Source organism: Enhydra lutris, unplaced genomic scaffold (genome assembly GCF_002288905.1).
Source record: "Enhydra lutris kenyoni isolate GAN:26980312 unplaced genomic scaffold, ASM228890v2 scaffoldscaffold12, whole genome shotgun sequence".
NCBI classification, from domain to species: Eukaryota; Metazoa; Chordata; class Mammalia; order Carnivora; family Mustelidae; genus Enhydra; species Enhydra lutris.
The window spans coordinates 71,911,444-71,931,945 of NW_019154096.1; the positions used below are offsets into that span (position 1 = coordinate 71,911,444).

At 39.7% G+C, this 20,502-nt stretch overlaps 1 protein-coding gene across 3 annotated transcripts in view; it reads left to right on the top strand.

Annotated features, from left to right (window-relative positions):
- Window positions 1-20,502, top strand: part of LOC111145176 (pleckstrin homology domain containing A1) — a 55,483-nt gene that overhangs the window by 8,881 nt on the left and 26,100 nt on the right. For 2 of the 3 annotated variants that reach the window (XM_022499888.1, XM_022499886.1), the window contains exons 2-5: window positions 5,534-5,694; window positions 10,337-10,393; window positions 12,613-12,658; window positions 19,118-19,215. In XM_022499888.1, coding sequence (XP_022355596.1) covers window positions 5,554-5,694; window positions 10,337-10,393; window positions 12,613-12,658; window positions 19,118-19,215 — 342 coding nt within the window. In that variant the 5' untranslated portion in view covers window positions 5,534-5,553. Of the gene's footprint in view, window positions 1-5,379; window positions 5,695-10,336; window positions 10,394-12,612; window positions 12,659-19,117; window positions 19,216-20,502 lie in introns of those variants that run through there. The other variant, XM_022499887.1, reaches the window with a different exon arrangement.

The following is a 20,502-nucleotide window of genomic DNA, read 5'->3' on the forward strand; positions in this document are numbered from 1 at the left end:
AATCAGGATACACAACAGTTACATCATCAAAAAAATTTGATTTGTGTTCCTTTGTGGTTCTTTTCCTTATCCTAAGCCCTAGCAATTCTTTTTTTCCCCAAGATTTATTATTTATTATTTTAGAGAGAGAGAGGAGGGGGAGGGGCAAAGGGAGAGAATCTCCAGCACACACTCCACTGAGTGCAGAGGGAGCCCTGTGCAGAGCTCGATCTCATGACCTGAACCGAAACCAAGAGTTAGACACTTAACCAACTGAGCCACCCAGGTGCCCCTCAAGCCTTAGCAATTCTGATCTGTTTTTTAGCACTGTAGTTTGTTTTGTTTTTTAACTCGTATGCAGTAGAGTTTACTCTGCGGTGTATGGGCCTGAGTTTTGATGAATGCATTGCGTAGTGATACATCCCAGCACAATTAAGATGCAGAATGGTTCCATCACTACAAAGATTACCAGTCCTTCCCTTCATTTACTGATTTGTTCCCTGTCCCAACAGCCTTTTTGGTCTGGCTTCTTTCACTTAGCGACGGTAGATTCGAGATTTACCCATGTTGTATGTGTCTATGGTTTGTTCCTTTGTATTGCTAAGCAGTGTTCCATCATATTGGTTGTACCACAGTTTATTCGTTTATGGGTCAAGGGACATTTGGGTTGTTTCTGCTTTTTACCAGTTATAAGTAATGTTGCTGTAGACATTTGGACAGATTTTTGTGCGAACACAGCTTTCAGTTCACAGTAGGATTGCTGGGTCATATTGTAGTGGTATGTTTAACTACACGAGAAACTGTGAAAGCTGTTCATCCAAGTTGCTGTACCATTTTGCATTCCCACCAGCAGCGTATGAGAGGGAGTTCACTTGTTCCACATTCTTGTCCGCATTTGATATTGTCAGGTTTGGTGTTGTTTTTTGGCTTGTTTTTGGTTTAGCCATTCTGTTAGGTTTGTTGTGGTATCTCGTGGTTTGTATTTGCAGTGCTTTCCTGACTAATGATCGTGAACATCTTTTCATGTGCTCGTTTACTCCTTGTGTCTTCGTTGACTGTTTGTTACTATTTGTCTTTTCAGATTTTCTTGGCCATTTTCCTGTTTGGTCACTTCTCTTACTATTGAATTATAATAATTTCTTGCCTGTTCTTTGATACCAGTTATTTGATACACATATATGTACTGAATATTTTTCTCATCCTGTGACTTGTCTTTTGGTTTAACAGTGTCTTTCAAAGAGCAGTTTTTAATTTTTTTAAGTCCAATATAACAACTAGTATACTGCTCATCCTCTTTGTGTCTTAATTAAGAAATCTTTGTGTACTCCCAAGGACATGAACACTTTCTCCTATATATTTTTTAGAAGCTTTATTGTTGTAGCTTTTGTGTTAGGTCTGTGATTAATTTTGTTACGTTTTTTTCCCACATAAATACCTAATTGTTCTAGCACCATTTGTTGAAAAGACTATTCTTTCCCTGTGGAATTGCCTTGGCAGATTTGTTGAAAATCAACTGACAATATATATGTAAGAGTCTGTTTCTGGATTCTAGGCTGTTCCACTGATTTATCTTCTTCTTCTTCTTCTTCTTTTTTTTCTTTTCCACAGTCTGTCCTACATTGTCTTTATTGCTATAGCATTTTTGTAAGTCTTAAAATCAAATAGTGTAAGTAATCCTACTCCATTCTTTGGTGGAAAGATTTGGCTTTTTATTTATTTATTTATTTGAAACATAGAGGGAACATAAATAGGGGGAGCAGCAGGCAGAGGGAGAGGGAGAAGCAGGCTCCCTGCTTAGCCAGGAGCCTGACACGGGGTTAGATCCCAGGACGTCTCAGAACCTGAGCCAAAGGCAGCCACTTAATGACTGAGCCACCCAGGTGCCCCATAGATTGGGCTTTTCTAGGTCATTTGCATTTCAGTATATATCATAAAATACATATCATGTTCTCTATTTTTATAAAATATTCTGGACTTTTTATTGGATTATTATATCAGTACTTCATTCTTTTCTGTATCTGCATAATATTCCATTGAGTTGGACGGATCACATGTTTAACTGTTCACCTGTTGACGAGCATGTGTGTTTCCACTTTTTGGCTATTGTGAACAGTGCTGCTATTAATAGTTATGAGTAGCTGTTATCACTTCTTTTGGGTGTATATCTAGGAGTGGAAATGCTGAGTTGTATGGTATTTCTGTGTTCAACTTTAGAAGAACTACTAAACTGTTTTACACAGCTCTTGTACCATTTTACAGTGTGAGGGGTTCCAGTTTTTCCACGTCTTTGCTAACACTGGTTACTTTCCTTTCTTTTAATCATCACCATCCTGGTGGGTATAAAGTGGTATCTCACTGTGGTTTTGATTTACATTTCCCTAATTACCAATGATACTGAGCATCTTTTTGTGTTCTGTTTGGCCATTTGTGTATCTTCTTTGGGCAAAGTGTCTTTTCAAGTCCTTGCCTATTTTTTATTTGGATTGTTTATTATTGAGTTATAAGAGCTATTTATATATTCTGGATATTAGACTTTTGTCAGATACGTAATTTGTGGACATTTACTCCCATTCTGTAGATTCTTTTTTCATTTTCTTGATGTTCTTTGTTGCAAAACAGCTTTTAGTTTTGGGGCTCCTGGGTGGCACAGTGGGCTAAGCGTCTGAGTCTTGGTTTCAGCTATGTTGTGGTCTTGGGGTCCTGAGATTGAGCGCAGTGTCGGGTTCTAGCTCAGTGCAGCGTCTGCTTAAGTTTCTCTCTTCCCTTCCCTACTCTGCTTGCACACTCTCTCTCTCTCAAAGGAAAAAAAAAGCTTTTAGTTTTTATGAAGTCCAGTTTAGCTATTTTTTCTTTTGTTCATATTTTTGGTGTCATATCTGATAATTCATTGCCAAATCCAAGGTCATGAATATCAGCCTCCATGTTTTCTTCTTATTTTTTTTTTTTAAGATTTTATTTATTTATTTGACAGAGAGAGAGATCACAAGTAGGCAGAGAAGCAGGCAGAGAGAGAGGAAGGGAAGCAGGCCCCCGCTGAGCAGAGAGCTCCATGCGGGGCTCGATCCCAGGACCCTGAGATCATGACCTGAGCCGAAAAGCAGAGGCTTAACCCACTGAGCCACCCAGGTGCCCCTCCATGTTTTCTTAAAGTATGGTTTTAGCTATCTTACATTCAGACTGTTAATCTATTTTGAGTTAATTTTCATGTAGTGTGACGAGGGGTCAAATCTTCCCCGTGGCATGACACTGGCACCTTTGTTGAAAATCAGTTGGCCATATAGGTATGGGTTTGTCTGGGGTCTCAGGACTATTCCTTTGGTGTGTCTCTGTCCTCATGGCACCACTCAGGTGGATAGTTTTTACTGTTGGATACAGGTACACCTGGACGGTATTGTGGGTTAGGCTCCAGACTACTACAATAAAGCAAATACCAAAATAAAGCAAGTCAAATGAATTTTTTGGTTTTCCTGTGCGTATAAAAGTTACTTTCACACTATATTGTAGTCTGTTAAGTGTACAATAGGATTACGTCTAAAGAAAACAATGTACAGGGGGCACCTGGGTGGCTCAGTGGTTTAAGCCTCTGCCTTCGGCTCAGGTCATGGTCTCAGGGTCCTGGGATCGAGCCCCGCATTGGGCTCTCTGCTCAGTGGGGAACCTGCTTCCGCCCCACCTCTGCCTGCTTCTCTGCCTACTTGTGATCTCTGTCTGTCAAATAAATAAATAAAATTAAAAAAAAAAAAAGAAAACAATGTACATATCTTAATTTAAATACCCTTTCTTCCTAAGAAAATGCTAACCATCATTTGCACTTTCATCGAGTCATAATCGCTGATCACAGATCACCAGGACAAATATTGTAATAATGAAAATATTTGAAATATTGTGAGAATTACCCAGGTGTGCCACACAGAGACACCAAGTAAACAGATGCTGTTGGAAAAATGATGCCAGTAGACTTGGCTCCATGTTTGCCACAAACTTCCAGTTTGTAAAAAACACAGTGTCTGGAAGTGCAGTGAAGTGAAGCACAAAAAAATGAGGTGTGTCTGTACATTAGTATAGTGTATTAATTTTCCAAGTTTTGATCACATTTTAGAAATTTTAAAAATGTTGGTAAGTTCATTAAAGGAATTATCTTCTCGAAGTGCCAGATTTATAACAATACACATACCTGACCTTAGTGGATAATTTTGTTTAAAAATTTTTGGTGTATCTTACTACTGCTCTGGATGCATACAGAGTAGTGTTTAGATACGCGGTGTATCGGGATGTGTTCTAATTGAATTTTCATTGTGGATGAAACAACCTTGAGCCGTTGTGTAAAGAACTAGTTACGTATATACGCTCAGCCTGCCGAAAGCTGTTGGTGCCGGCTCTAGAAGAGCCGGAATAGGGACAGTCTGCAGCTTGCATCCACAAGGAAGGAGTCACATAAGTGCCGTTTCTAGAGAAGAAAATTGGCTGGGAACTCTGCTTTTTACTCAGGTCGTGGTTTTTAACTCTAATCAGTACAACAGAAATTTTAGTACTGTAAGAATCAGAATATGATGTGTTTCTGAAGTCTCTTAATCTGTAACTTCTCTCTTCTCCTCTTTTCCTCCCCATAATTATTTACTGAAGAAATTGGGCTCTTTGTCCTGCTGTTTCCCACAGTCTGGCTTTGGCTGAGTGAAACCCTGTGGTGCAGTTTCCTATGTTCCTCTGTGTTCTTTATTTCCTGTAAGTTGGTGGTTTGACATAGGGAGATCTAGAGACTGGATCCAATTCAGATAAAAACTTTTTTTTTCTTATTACATATTCACTTCATAGGTGATGTTTATGTCTTCCCTCAGGAGGCACATAATACCTGTTTATCTCTCTTTTTCATGGTGTTAATTAATTTTACTATGATTCATTTTAGTTTTAGCAATTCAAAGAGCTTTAGAGAAAAGTGTGGTGTAAATGTTAAGATATAAGCTCTAGAGCCCAAGAATCTGGGTTCATGTTTTCATTTATTAGCTACTGGTTCTCTAATCTTTGAGTGTCACTTTCCCTTGTGAGTGTTGAGTCTTATCTGTGAAATGGGGACGATGATTCCTATTGATGGGGTTGTTCTGAGGATTCAGTGAGAAAACGCGTGGAAAAGAACCTTGCACAGAGCCTAGCATCTAGTTAGTGGCCAATAACTGTTAGCTATTGTTTTTCTGTGAACTTAAAAATACTCTGTAATAATCTGAAAGGTAGATTATCTGGATTTATAAGTGAGGAAATTGAAGTTTGGATAGCTAATTTTTTGGCTCATCTGGGTGTGTTTAGGGAAGAAAGTAGGTCAGTTAATACAGCGGAGGTGAACCGTTCTTCTTTGTTCCAGTCGGTAAGTATAGCTGTATTTAGTAACCACTCACAATCAGCTTAATTTCAAAAATGGTTTTGCCCATGCTTTGTACATATCCACATGTACATCCCCACCTCATGTTGGGAAGGAGGCTCTTTGTTAAACAAATTGTAAATAGCACATTGTAGGTTTGAAGTCCACTGAGAAGTACTTACTGTCAAATGTTTTATTTTACAGTGTAATGTTCAGGCTCAGAAATGCCTTATGTGGATCGTCAGAATCGCATTTGTGGTTTTCTAGACATCGAGGAAAATGAAAACAGTGGGAAATTCCTTCGAAGGTACTTCATACTGGATACCAGAGAAGATAGTTTTGTATGGTACATGGATAACCCACAGGTTTGTGAAATCCAGATGGTCACCTTTTTTCAAATCACACAAGAATTTTCATTGTTAATATATCTAACATACTGTATGGCTGTTAGGATTTGTTTTCCCAAACAATCTATGTTTAGATTTATTTCTCCTGGCTGCGTTCTTCCTGTCCTGCATGTTCAACCCCTGCTGTCTTACTTGAATTTCACATGAAACTAAGTTTATTTGTGCATACGTATATGTGTCCCACCCTCCTCGAGAAATGCTGTCCCTGGTAGAAAATTCTGAAATTGTTTAAATTTAAGATACTGTCTCTGGGATAGAGACCGCTGTCTTTTGGTATAGAAACTACCTGAGCTAGTTGCCACTCTTGTACACATGTGTAGCCCTTTCATGTTGTGGTGACAGATTTGAGAGTCAGCTGTGTAATGCCATTCATGGATTGAATTGCACTTGGATTTTATTGTTGCCTTTCAAATCATTGGGGAAATGTCATAAATTAAAAATTAGAATCTCCGTTTTAAGATCTGTGAAAGACCTTGGATTAGAGATCATCTAATGAATAGTTTTAAGTTTTCTCTCTCTGTGAATCTCTCCATTCAAATTGGGATGGATGTTGCAAGGTTGAGTCCCTAGCAAACGTCTAAGCTGATTCTGTCTAGTGGGTGAGGAACTTAAAGTCAAGGGAGGAGTGGGGACTGGTGGGAGGTTCCATTCTGTTTCACGGAGAAGGAACTAGACCCCCTGAGAAGCAATCTAATGTTCTTTACCACCCTGTACTTACTTCTGGTTAGACAAAATATTTACGTACTAATGCGTTTATATTTGTTTATATAGCATTCAAGTTGTAAGGAACTGTAGTACAAATTCCACCTCCTCTTCAATGCAGGAAGCCTGTCTATCCCTGATCTTCACTTTAGCTGTTGGTTGAATTACACATTATGAAAAAGTACTTATGCTATTTGAGACACTTTCATTATTATTTCTTCTGTGAGCCAAAATCTCTTTGCTTGTATCTGCTCCCCATTAATCCTACCTATCCCTGATTCTCCATAAAGTAAGTTTAGTCCTTTATCCAGACACAATCTTTCAAATTTTAGAGGATAATTTGTATTTTAATTCAGTGTAGATTATTTGAGTGCTGACTTTGAGACTTTTTCCTAGGAACTGTCTACTCTCTATCCTTATTCTTATAGAGTTTACTGACACTGTTTTACTCCCTTATCTCTGGGTGTAACCACCTTTCTTGGGTGGTAGTAACCTGGCTATGCAACTACGATGATTAATACCTTTACTTACTGGGCCAGAGTCCGTGGAAGAAGGAGCAAGTCAGCAGAAATCAAAAGTCCATGTTTATTTATTTTTATATTTTTTATAGAAATCAGATTTCTCCCCTTTATTACTCCACCTTTTTATCTGCGGCACAATCCCCTCCCAAACTCTCTTTTGCAAAGTGGAAAGTAACTTAATTCCCCTTGACTCCCTCTCACTGCTGGGTACTAGATCCTGGTTTCTGGTTCTCCTCACCTGCACGAGACATTGCAGAGTTCTGGCCTGTGCTCTTCCTGGTTTGTCTCTCTTCACAAGATCTGGGCGACTGACACATATGGATTCTTCAGGATTGCATTTAAAGCTCCTTGGTTGTTTCTCTTTCTTCATAATAATAGGTTCTCCCCTCAGAATTCATCCTTTTATCAGCACTTCGCACTTAGAGCTAGAAGAAGGTGAGCACAAAATGGACTATTTTTATTACACTGAAGGAAAAATGAATTTGGAATCAGTTAACGGTCTTCATGGAGGTCGTAGCATTCAAAATTGACGCAGAGGGTGGATATGATTTTGGCCGGTAGTTGGAGAAGTGGGTGTTCCAGTGCTCATAGAATAGCACGGGCAAGAAGTCCAAGCAAGGAGGCCTGTGCCTATATGGAGAATAGGTCCCTGTGGCTGTAGCAGGGAGGTTGTGTGTTAAAAGTTTGCACTCAGCTAGATCTTTCTCACATGAACTGATATTTTGTTTTTAAGAGTTGCAGTGGTTTTTTTTTTTTAAAGTTTGTTTATTGGGACACCTGGGTAGCTCAGTCGGTTAAGCGTCTCTTTGGCTGTGTCTCTTTGGCTCAGGTCATGATCCCAGGGTCCTGGGATCGAGTGCTGCATTGGGCTCCCTGCTCAGTGGGGAGTCTACTTCTCCCACTAACTGCTGCTCACTTGCTTGCTCTCTCTGTCACTCTCAAGTAAATTAAAATCTTTAAAAAAAAAGTTTATTTATTTAAGTAAACTCTACACCCAGCATGGAGCTTGAGCTCATGACCCCAAGATCAAGAGTCATGTGCTCTTCTGACTCAACCAGCCAGGTGCCCCAACATGAACTCTTTAAAAAGCCGGATTTGGGGCGCCTGGGTGGCTCAGTAAGTTAAAGCCTCTGCCTTTGGCTTGGGTCATGATCCCGGGGTCCTGGGATCGAGCCCCTGCATCAGGCTCTCTGCTCAGCAGGGAGCCTACTTCCTCCTCTCTCTGCCTGCCTCTGCCTGCTTGTGATCTCTGTCAAATAAATAAATAAAATCTTATAAAAAAAAAAAAAGCCAGATTTCCATGATGTAATTAGCACATTGGTTTTTATGAATGTAGTACAGAATTTTAAGTCTGTCTTTCTTTTTGGTTCTTAAGAATTTTAACTCTTCATTCTAACTGATAAGAATCTTTTACAGTCTTGACTCTGCAGCTGGTGGATTAGCCATCAGTATACTAGCTTTGTGTCATTTTTAAATGTATTAAGACTTACAGCTCTTAATGAAAACATTAGTAAAATGTCTTGTTAGGATGATTACCTTAGGTTGAACCACATGAAATTGCCAGTATACCACCATTTTGATCTACTGAAAAATGACAAGTTCTATCTGCTTCAATCTAGTTGTTTATGTTATGGTACTGTAACACACTTATGCTAGTCATAATAACCCTGATATGAAAAAAAAAATCGGTTTAGCTCACCTGTCCGTAGGAGCCATTCTTCCTCTATTTTCCTTTCTTTACCACTAACCATTGGTTTGAAAATCCATTCTAGTGTATTACTAGAGATCCATTTGGAGCTTTCTGTATTTTGTTGAGGGTATGGGTAATGGTGGAGAATTAAATAATTGAGTATCTGTTCAGGAAGTGACTTTGAAGAAACTTGAAAGAAGTATTTTGGCAAAAGGAGTGCAGGAACTCATAAGAAAAATGGCTCATTTCCCTTTTTATTTTAAAAGCCACTAGTTGATTATTTCTTGTTCACTGTCAGGGAACAGATTTTGAAACCTACTTTTTGTAGTCGAACTTGGCAGTAATCTCACTGATCCATAGAAACTAGGTATTTTGAATATTCTTTATCTCTTAGCTACTTACATTTCCCTATACTGTGCCACTGTTTAATCTATACTGTGCCATGACATGACTTCATGTCATGCGGCCATGACATACTTCTCATTTTTCTTCCTCATACAGGGCTTAGAACTGTATTAAGCTAGTTAAAAGATTAAATTTTTGGAGGATTTAAAAGAAAAATAACACTTCTGAATGGAAGGTTAGTAGTATTTAAAAAAAAATCACTTCGTAGTTAGGAGGTCTTGAAGGCATTTTAACATTTCATTGACTAATCCAAAATTAAAAAACAACAACAAAGCAACCTCTTAATGTAAAACATTTTATATAAGAACACAATTTAACAGTATACCTTAAAAATTATAATGTTATTTTATATACATATTTATGGTTTATATTTAGAAGCTTGAATGTAGTATATAGTTTAAAGCAAAACATAATGCAGTTTACATAGGAGTGAAAATTTTGAAAAGATCTGTCCCTGTCAACAATAACCAGTAATTACGTTTGGGAATCTTAATTGAGTCTTTGAAATGTCTCGGCTTTCATATAATTAATTGTTTCTAGTAAGCTTATAGAGAGGTCTGAGAAAGGTACCTCCTAATCATTCATAAAGCAAAGTCAAAGGTTTTCTTTTTAATGTACATGATCATAAAGTTAGTTAAAAAGTTGATCTTAGGTAATCTGCAGTGGAGGAAGCTTTCAATGTTAACACTGTTTTAATTTTACTTTTAAAATATTCTGTCGGAGTTTTCCTTTATATTCTTTTATTATTTTTTTCCAGACTCTCTTATCTGGTGTTCCTGCCTCCATCTTCCCCTTTTATAATCCATCCAGTTTATTATATTATAGGATATATTAAAGTACAATTTTGATTTGATTACAGAATGCTCACAAACCTTTGTTAATGGTGCAAATTCTTAACAGTATAAATTATTTGCTACTTTTTAAATTTAGGTCCTATATAGTTAGGTTCTCAGTTCAAGTTCCCAAACCACTGTTTTCTACTACAACCCTATATGATACCGTGTTACAACCCTGCATTTATGGCTTTTAACAAAAAGTTTGGCCACAATGATAGAAATAGCCTTTTAGTTATAGGATGCATTATGGTGGAACAAAATAGAGTTTGGTTTTGTTATCCAGTTGTCAACTTGATTTGTAAATACTTGAACTAAAAAAGTTGATTTGTAAAATGTGATATTAAAAAATCTAATTTCTTAACTTTTTCTGGTACGTTTAGAACATTATAATATAAAATAAATTAATAATGTTGGATTTTAATTATATATTAATAATTTGTTTCCAGAACTTACCTTCTGGATCATCACGTGTGGGAGCCATTAAACTTACCTACATTTCAAAGGTAGTTTTTCTGTATTGTTTCATATTCATGCCTGAATTAAAATTCCTTGGAATGAGAGTATGAATAATCAAAAGAGCAGCTTCCTTTCTGTGTCGTTTAGTGATGAGGTTTGGGGTCATATCATGTTGAAAATAGTACCTGCTCACTATGGGTAGGAAGTTCTTTTATAAAATTCGGAAGAGTATGTGGCAAATTGCAAAAGTTAACATTAACTTCTGTGATTGGGCCATCAGGACATTGGAAGGGCATCAGAAGGACAAAGATGAGTTAACAGGTTCTATCTTTGGGAAACCTGAAGAAGATGTTTTCTGAGTTTGCATTTATTTAAACTGTTTCCAACTTTTAATGCCATTACCTTTGACTTTTTATTTATGTTTTATTTTGAAGAAAATAAGAACCATCTTCATGAGGAAACATCGGTTTTTCCTTCATTTCACTTTGTTTCTTCTAATTTCTCTTTTCTTGTTGTTGATATTTCTGGAATTTTTGTAATACTGTTTTTCTTTTAAAAAATTTAGGTTTGGTATTTTCAGGTATTTCCCCCCCTTGATTTTATCAGTGTTTTGGGAAGCGAGATAGAAGTTGAGGACCTAAACCTCTGGGGTTTTTATACAAAATAATGTTTGTAGATGACTTAAGTTATGAGATGTGAAGAGTAGCATGGAGTCATATGCGTGTGCGTACTATTAAGCATGTATTGGAATTTCTTCGCAAAGGTCTTCAACAAAAGACAGGTTTACAAGTGTGCTTCTGTTTAAAGGACAGACAGTTTTATAGACAAAGTACTTTGTTCTCAATATTGTTCTAGTTGACAACAACAACAAAAAGAATCAGCCCGTGCACAAAAAGGTTACATATTTAAAGGGCAACATTTTATTATTATTTATTTAATTAAAACCGTATTATTTAATTTGCAAAAGACGAATATTGTTTAAATATACCTCAGTTGTCCCTGTAAATTAAGACATTTTATAAATGCCTTAGGGTACCTTGAGTTTAAATTCTATAGTGATTATTATTAGGAAGCATAAAATTCCACTGCGAAACAAACTGTAGCCCAACTGTAGCCCCCCGTCTTCTTGCTTGCCTGCAGCATAAGTGTACTGTGATGTAAGGACGCCGCCAGGAGTTGTTGACTCTCAGCGCAGTGATGAGGAATAGGCAGTGGAGGGAGAGATTGCCGATATGCTTGTATCTTTTCAGTCATTTGTTGGCTGGTCTTTTTAAAAACGGGAGCTCTTTTTAAAAATAAAGTATTAACTAAGCAAGTAAGCCTTCTGGCCACCTGCCTCCCAACTCCTCTGTTCCCCTTTTAAAATATAACTTTCTCTGTGCACTTCTGTTGACTTTAATCTCTGTCCCACAGCTTTCCCGAAGGTTGAATTGTACAGTTTGTACTCTGCATTAGATATGCCTCCTTTTTCCAGAATTTATTCCTGGAACAAATTCCAGTGTGACTCAGAGCTGTGAATTTGTAGTTGGGATCAGTCAGGAACCCAGACTTAGAATTCCTTCTGAAGGTACAAAACAGATGCTGCAATGAGATATCACCGGACAGCAGATGGTGATAGTCACGAATAGGCTTCTAAGAGGCTACTTCATTAAGGGGGGGGGGGGGTCACAGCGACCAGGTGCAACTAGTCGTTTCACCTTCTGAAAGCCGTGTGTTGCATTTAGCAGCGTGACCCCATTATCCCAAGATGTTCTCATTTACAAGAGGATCCAGTGCCATTTTGGTTTCATTTCCTCATTGCAGATTAATACCTTCTGGATTTGGGGGCTTGGTTAATTACAGTCTCCCCCTTACCCACAGTCATTATCTCTAAAGGTTCACAGCTAATTTAGAAATATGCAATTTGGAAAGAATTCATATTTTCTATAGAGTATTCTGAGGGTATTTTGAAAATTATGTTAAACTAAGAATTTTTCTGTGTGTTACATAAAACTTTTAATGGTTTACTTTCAACTTCTTCACATTTCCTTTGAGTAAATATTCAGAAAGAACATGGAAGTATCATTTGTTTTAAACATCTCACAGTTGGGAGCCGTATTCTGTGTTTAATTTGCTGTTCTTTCTCAGTAGCCGTAAAAGTTTAATTTTAGATCTGTTTGCTAGATACATATTATTGGGAAATCATACATGTGCACGTTCGTGCAGCATTTAAAGTTGGTTATCTCGCATATGAGGAAGGGAGTGACACATTTCTCTTTTTTGTTAGGTTAGCGATGCAACTAAGCTAAGGCCAAAGGCTGAGTTCTGTTTTGGTAAGTAGCCATTTTCTGTATGTTTGTTAACTAAAGTTTGGCTAATATAATTACATTATGCTGTAAAAGAAAACAGTCCCTGAAAAGCACACACACAAACCTATGGGTTAATGGATTATTCTAAGGGAAATTCCCTTGAAACCACCATCCAGGTGAAGAAATAAAACTCCCCTGCCCGTGAAGTCTCTTTCCTGTGTCCAGCCCAGTCCCAGCGCCTCCCTTGTTTGGATGTAGTCATTAGCTACCATGTATAGTGATCACCGCCAGCAAGACTTCCAGTAATTCTTACCTTTCTACCTTGTATTATTCTATCATAAATGTGTAAATAACGGAAAGTATTTGGTTTTCAGCTTGTGGGTGCTGAGGAGTTTATAGCTTGGGGGTGGAGGTAGTCGAGGGTGTCTCGTCCGAATAGTGAAAGTCTGAAGCAAGCCGTGAATGTTGAGCGCGCGCTCTGCTTGGCCCTGGGGCTGGGAGAGCAGCAAGAAGCAGTCGTCGCCCTTAAGAGCCTCACAGGCTCCTTGTCTCACAGACACCGTGGCTGGCAAGATCATTGCATTTATTGCTGTCAGCAGGGAAAGGAGTGTACAGGCTGTTAAAGAACCACAGACGAGTTTCACATCCTCACTGGGGAGTCAGGGGAAGCCACACTGGGTGAGGAGACCCTGGAGTCAGTGGCCACCTACCCTTGATCATCCTCTGCCATGGGGGAGACGGGGGTGGGGTGGGGGCACAGGGACAGAGACATGCACGGGAGAAGAGCATGGTGTGTGCGGACGCCGGAACACTCCGTGAAGCTGCCGGGAACGAATGGCAACAGACCAAAAAGTAAAAGGGCAGGCGGGAGTCCGGGTATAACATGTTGACAAATAATGTGTGTGTGCATGTGCATGTGTGTGTGTGTGTAAACGAGAGGTGAGAAATTAGCGTCTAGAAAGCTGACATAAGGTGAAAAAGTTTTTTGCATGGATAGAATGTTGATGCAGGTAGATTAGTTCAGTGGCTCCCAAACTACAGTCCTTAAGGGACTGAATCTGGGTGGTGGCAGCGGAAGGAAGGACAGACATCGCTAGCAGGAGACGTGAAGGGACTTGGTGACTCGACGTGCGGGAAGAGAGAGGTTTCTGGTAGGTTCATTTCTAGTAAAGAAATGAGGGGTCAGGGAGAGCTGGATTGGGTAAAATGTTCGGTGAGGAGTGTGATGTGGTGGGGAAACAACAAATGGAAACGTTGTGGTGGTAATAATCGAGGACTGGGTAGAGCCTCAAGATCAGGAATGGAGGAATTTGGAACCTGCGATGATGGCGGGTCGTAGTTGAAGCTGGGGGATCTGGTGTGCCCTCAGCATGTTCGTAGAACCTAGTGATGGGAAGACATTTCACAGTGGCCAACAGGCATGCTTTACGTGAGAGTAGATGCTTCTTGTGGTAGAGTTGATGTTAATGTTCTTGTTCTTTTTTGCTTGTAAAGGGCAGGTTTCTTCTTTAGGCATTGTGTGAGGGATAACAGCTCGTGGCAGTCATGTACATCCAGCAAGAGAACAGGATATGAGCAGGATGTAAGGTAGCTGTTCAGAGAATCCTCTGTAAAACTTCTTAATTTTTTTTTTTTTTAAGATTTTATTTATTTACTTGACAGAGTTCACAAGTAGGCAGAGAGGCAGGCAGAGAGAGAGAAAGGGAAGCAAGCTCCCTGCCGAGCAAAGAGCCCGATGCAGGGCTCGATCCTAGGACTCTGGGATTATGACCTGAGCCGAAGGCAGAGGCCTCAGTGGGCTGGGGCCCACTGAGCCACCCAGGCGCCCCTCTCTGTAAGGCTTCTATCACCATTAAGAAACTAAAAAAAATGTTTTGTTTTTATTACAAATTTATAATTTTGGTTACTAAATAGGAAAATACCTCAGACTTTGTGAGTGAAAAGCTAGTGGGGGCAAGTCGAGTAACAGAGTACTTTGTGTTTTAGAATGTGTAAAGCATATACTCCTGAAAGTCTTTAATGTAAATCTCAAACCCGAGGTTTGAAGGAATAGGATTATATAGTAATAGATGTGAGGTTCAGTTACTGGAGTATTTAGAATGGGTGATTTTACTTGGAGTCAAAGATTAAGAGTTTTGTTTTGCCAGTAGTTTATTAGTCTTTACTACTAGAGGGGATAGAAAAGAGATTCTTGAAATGCTAGCCTTCAGAGAAGTAGGCAGAGGCCGGAACTTCCACTCAGAATGGCAACAGAAAGACTCTCCTGCCTTTATTCCATCTCAGATTGCTCAAAAACAAGTGACAACTAGAAACACTCCAATCATCTTGATGAACCTGGCAGACATCTGTAATCTGCAGTGTAGACAGATGGGAAGTGCGCGGAGGAACGTAAAATAACTTAGCAGGTTGCAGCAAAGGCCAGTGGAGAGCTGGCCGGTCAGGGTCCTGCCCCCCATGCCAACTCCAGCTGGAGCTAGGTTCTGGGTGCTCTCTGGGGAGTCAACAAGAGGAGGGACTGAAACAGGGACTACGTTTGGATGTCTGTATCAGGGATAGCCTCTGGTCCCTGCTTCCGTCTGGCTTAGGCAGCCTCCCTTCCACCATCCCAGCAAGAAATGGCATGTGTACTATGTTTAGAAATAGAATCAGTGAAGGGTGCCTGGCTGGCTCTGTCGGAGGAGCACATGACTCTTGATCTTGGGGTCATGAGTTCGAGTCCCATGATGGTATAGACATTACTTAAATAAGTAAAAACTTGAAAAAAAAAAAAAAAGAAATAGGCTCTGTGCTTGGGGAGTAGGAGAGGGTTGAGGCATGAAACTGAAGATAGGAGGACTAAGTGAAGATCCGCCCATTGAATGCACCCTTTTCCTGTGTCCAGTCCTGGAGCACTGGGCAGCCAGGCATGGTGGGATGGGAGTCTGCCTACCCTAGACAGGAGAGCTGTAGGTACCGACATCTGGGCATTTCTACTAGAGGAGTTTGTTGTGTAGTAAAGTCCAGCAGTTAGCAACCCTACAAATCTTCAGGAGAGCTTCCAATCAGTTTTTTAGTACCTTGTTTTTGAAAGTATGAATAGACAGCCCAAGATTACATGACATTTGAGGAGAGAGAACTGTCAAATAGGAAAAGGGACACAAGACAATGGCAAAACTCAAAAGAAAAAGTCAAAATCTAAAAGTAGAGCAGAGACAAAGATGAGAGGAGAGAAATGAGAAAATTAGAGGTTCCTTTAAGGTAATCTGCCATCTGACTAAGGGAAGAGGACAGAGAAAGAACAGAGGGAAGAGAGACACTGACAAGGAAGGCATGCGGAAAGCGTCGCATCACCATGTGGTGCGTAACTGCATTCGAACCATAACCCAGGTTGCTCCTGGGTTGTGAGATGACATTTGTTTGCAGTCAGGCTCATGTTTGCATGAGCATCCAGTATGTTCACTTCGATGGTGAAGATTTGAAATGAAGGGGCTCCTGGGTGGCTCAGTGGTTAAGCGGCTGCTTTTGGGTCAGGTCATGATCCCAGAGTCCTGGAATCGAGTCCCACATCAGGCTCCCTGCTCAGTGGGGAGCCCGCTTCTCCCTCTCCCTCTGCCTGCTGCTCTGCCTACTTGTGCTCTGTCAAATAAATAAATAATTTAAAAAAAAATTTTGAAATAAAATAAAGAAGTACTCAAGTGAAGAGGTAGTGGGAACACCAGCATCTGGTTTGGAGCCATCATACACTGTAAAGCCCCTGATTTAAAAGCGTGGCATCTTACAGCTTTTGTGTAGTTTTGTTTTATTCTGGTGTTTGTTCTTTCTCTGTCCCCACCTCCCTCCCAGTGTTGTTAATATGCCCCTTCCCAGTAACTTGCTTTACATTTTCCACAGTGCGTTCTTACTGGAAATCTCCAGATGATAATGATGAAGAGGATGATCTCTGTTTTGTCCCAAGTACTGTCCTAGTTTCTTTACATCTCTCACTTCCACCCCTCAATGAATGGGTGGGTTGCATCCATTTCATTGATGAAGAAAATGGGGCTCAGAGAGTTTGCATGGGTTTTACAGGATGACATTGCTAGTTGAGTGCATGAGCTGGTCAGGTCTGAGTGACTCCCGGCTCTGATTTTTTTCCCTCCCATCATATCATTATGCCCTTTCCTGCCATGCACTATATACAATAATACAGCACCTGAATTTTTATTTGGAGTGCAGGGTTTGCTAAGAATCTTTTTGAGAGTTGTATTTGCCTCTTTTCCCTTAAAAGAAGTCCTTATATAAATGTTATTCATTCAAAAATAGATGTATTAAGCGCTTGCTTTATAGCAGGTACAGTGTAGTACCAAGTGCTCAGATTTTCAGACTCTTCGGATGATCTGGGCAGATGCCCAGAACAGTGTTGAGGGAAGAAGCCATTGGGGGAGGTAGGGGGAACTCAGCCTCAGCCCGAGTTGGAACAAGATTGTAAAAGGGTGCTTTGCCAATTGTTAGAAATTAAAAATAAAAGCGGCGTGTTAACATATCCTACTCTGCTACTCATTTATCTTAGTTTATGCTAATGGCATTTAGAATTTCTCCAATCTCTAGTAAGATATAAAAGAACTGACTTACAGTGTTCTAAATTTCTTTAGTTTCCAGACCAGTTGTCGTACAGCACTTCCCAAGGGACTTTTGACTTCCTTGCTCAGATTCTCATCTCAGTTCAAGGAAGCTCTGGTTTAGTGTCTTGGTCTCAGTTCTAATTTCAAAGTCCTATGCATTTGAGAAATAACTTTGGAAGTTATTTTCATAGTTCAGAATTGCAGCAGTGTCGCTGTTGAAGTGCATTAGCTCCTAGAATGATATTTATGTTTTTAAAAATGAATGCACATGAAATATAATTAATAAGCTTTAATTCAAGGGTTGACAGGGATAGTTGGTAGACAACTGTGTATGCTGGTATGCTTTGCTTCATACAAATAGATAGTCACTAAACAGGTATATGTAAGTTAAATTGTACAAAAAGTTCCAAATGTATTAAGATTTTAGATATAAAGACATAGATATAAAAGAGTGCTGAAAATATCAAGGTGTTTATTTTTATAACCTTGAGTTGGGGAGATTTTCAAATATGTGAAAGCTCAAGTCATTACAGGAAAAAGAAAAGATTGGTAGAATATTCCTGTTCGATAAAAGATACCATGGGCAAAGTGAAAAGGCAAATAACAGACTGGGAAAAAGAACTTGAAATGAAATAGAAATGATTAATACAAAAGCTCTCCAAGTCAACACAAAGTAAGTGAACACTCAGGAGAAATATGGGTAAAGAAAAGAAAGCTCAGAAAACAAATTCTAATGGCCAAGAAACATAAAAAGTAATTTGTCTCAATAATCAAAGAAATTCACATTTAAACAAGATGTGATTATTCACCAATTAGGTAGCCAAAGATTGCTGTGTTTGTGAGAGTCCAGTCAGGAAAGTAGTCTGCATTAGGTATTTCAAACCCTGGGGTATTTGTTTTGGGGAATTGGTTACCCATTTGTTGGAAGGCTGGAAGAGCACAAAGGGGAATGCTGAATAAACCTAGGCATTAGGAACTATATAAGGCCACTATCACCCACATGGCTGGAGAAATGAAAGGGGAAGAAATGAAATGAAATGAAAGGGGAAGAGGTAGTAGTATCACCTGAACCTAGGACTTAGGAAGGGGGCCAGGATGGAGCTAGCGAGGGGTGTCTGGGGAGTCTGCAGGGCTGGCAGGGAGAGTGGGGGAAGCGTCTGAGCAGTAGCTAGTGTGTGTTGCTGCTGGTGGAAGGACAGGGGTAGCAGGAACTTATGAGAAAGTGCCCTCTCCTCACCTCCCTCACACCTTCTAGTCTCCCTTCAGTACCTCCCATTAGCAGAGCATGGCCCGAGCTGGCAAGGGGTCGTAGGAAATATTGTCTACAGACTGCAGCTCCAATATCATAGAGTCCTGGGGTTGAATACAAGGTCCCTCACTAGCAGAGGTGCTAATAGTCAAGACTGGTGTGGGGCACTTGACAAAACAGGCCTTTGCATACACTGTTGTTAGGAATATAAATGGGTTCAGCCTTTTGGGAAGACACGTTGCCCAATACCTATAAAAATTTTAAAGGTGAATTACTTTTGACCCAACACATCTGTGATAAGAAATTTATGCTATAGAACTGGTAACCCAAGTATGGAAAGATACATATACATGATGTTTCATTGGGATAATTTATATGATTTTAAAAAATTAGAAATAGCCTAAATGTCCATCGTTAGGGGATTGGCTAAATATATTGTGGTATTTCAGTTTCATGAAAAACATGGCCATTAAAGATAAGAGGTTTACCTATGTTACTGAGTGATAAAAGCATTATTACATATGATCTTGTCAAATCCAAGAGAGTCACAGTATTGAACCTAGCATGGTTTTTCAGAAAGTAGCTGCAAATATAAATTTAGCTGTAACAAGTGCAAAATTTCGTGTGTTGTAGTTTATTTTTTTCTCTCAACAGTTATGAATGCAGGGATGAGGAAATACTTCCTACAAGCTAATGATCAGCAAGACCTGGTAGAATGGGTAAATGTGTTGAACAAAGCTATAAAAATTACAGTAAGTATTTGTTTTTTTTTTTTTTTTTAATTTTTAATGTCTGGAAATAATCTTTACATTTTGAAAATATATCTGCTTAGTGTCTCTAGTTTACCAACGGATTGTGTATTCCAAGTTTGTTTAAAACACAGGTGTTTATAATGTGAATACATTGCCTTGTGCAAGGTGACTATCAGCTCTTAAAAATAGCCCATACATAAATGCCTTTTGAAACCATTATGTACCTAATAAGATGTGTATTAGTGTAGATTTTAACCACTGCATGCAGTAATGTTTCTAGGGTAAAATGCATATTTTTTCTTCCTGAGTAGGATAAGGGGCTTCCTGCCACTGACCCAGCTACTGGGCGTCGGCCTTCCTGTCTTCCAGGCCATGGGCAGGATTCCTGTCACATAGGGTAGAGTTCGAAGAGAGGAGCAGGAAGCGGAGGTGAGGGAGTGGGAGTGAGGCACAGGGATAGGGAGTGCATTTGGAGAGCTATGGCGGCCAGAGGGTGCTGCCCACATGGCCCCGGAAGTCTGTCTCAGGCTCTAAAACCTGCCTGGATCCCTCTTCCTCCTGGATTTCGGGACTTGCCGTCCTTGCACACCTTTTCTGTGCTCCAGCTTCCCGCTTGCCACCTGCATTTCTCCTTTTGGTTTTCTGATGAACAGATATGTGTATTGATTATCTGCAGTGTGTCAGGCCCTGCCCTGCAGGTTTTACCCAAATTATCTGGAAAAGTGAGCTTTGAAGGATTGAGAAGCTTACCAGTTTCAGAGCTGGTAAGTGGTGGAGCCGTGAGCCAAACCCAGCCCATTTGACTCTGGAGCCAGACCCTGAAGAGCAGTGCCTTACTGCTTCCTGAAAAAAGAGCCCTTTCCTACTCTTTTGTTCCTAATGCAAAAACCCAACTTTTCTGAGAGCGTTTACTACACTCACAATGATAGGCAAGTAGAGAGGTTCTGTGCCCTGATCCTACCTCTCCTGGCTTTTTTCCTCCTTACACACTTGTAGAGAAACACATAGAGGCCTGCATGGAAAGGATCTGGAAGGAGTTCCTGTGTGAGGTTTGTTAAATTGAAGTGTGCTTCTGTTAAAGTGTAGTTATTTACTGACCTTAAATGACTTCAACCCTCGAAAGACATGTGCTCTGAAAGTTGCCATATGTTATTACTTGATAGTTTCCGTCTGAAATGAATGATTCCATATTTATATCACAACACAATGAAGAGTTAATACAACTAAAGCTGTTCTCAGTGAAGTCAGAGTTTTTGTCTTGCAGCAGCACAGCCTGTTACCGCATGA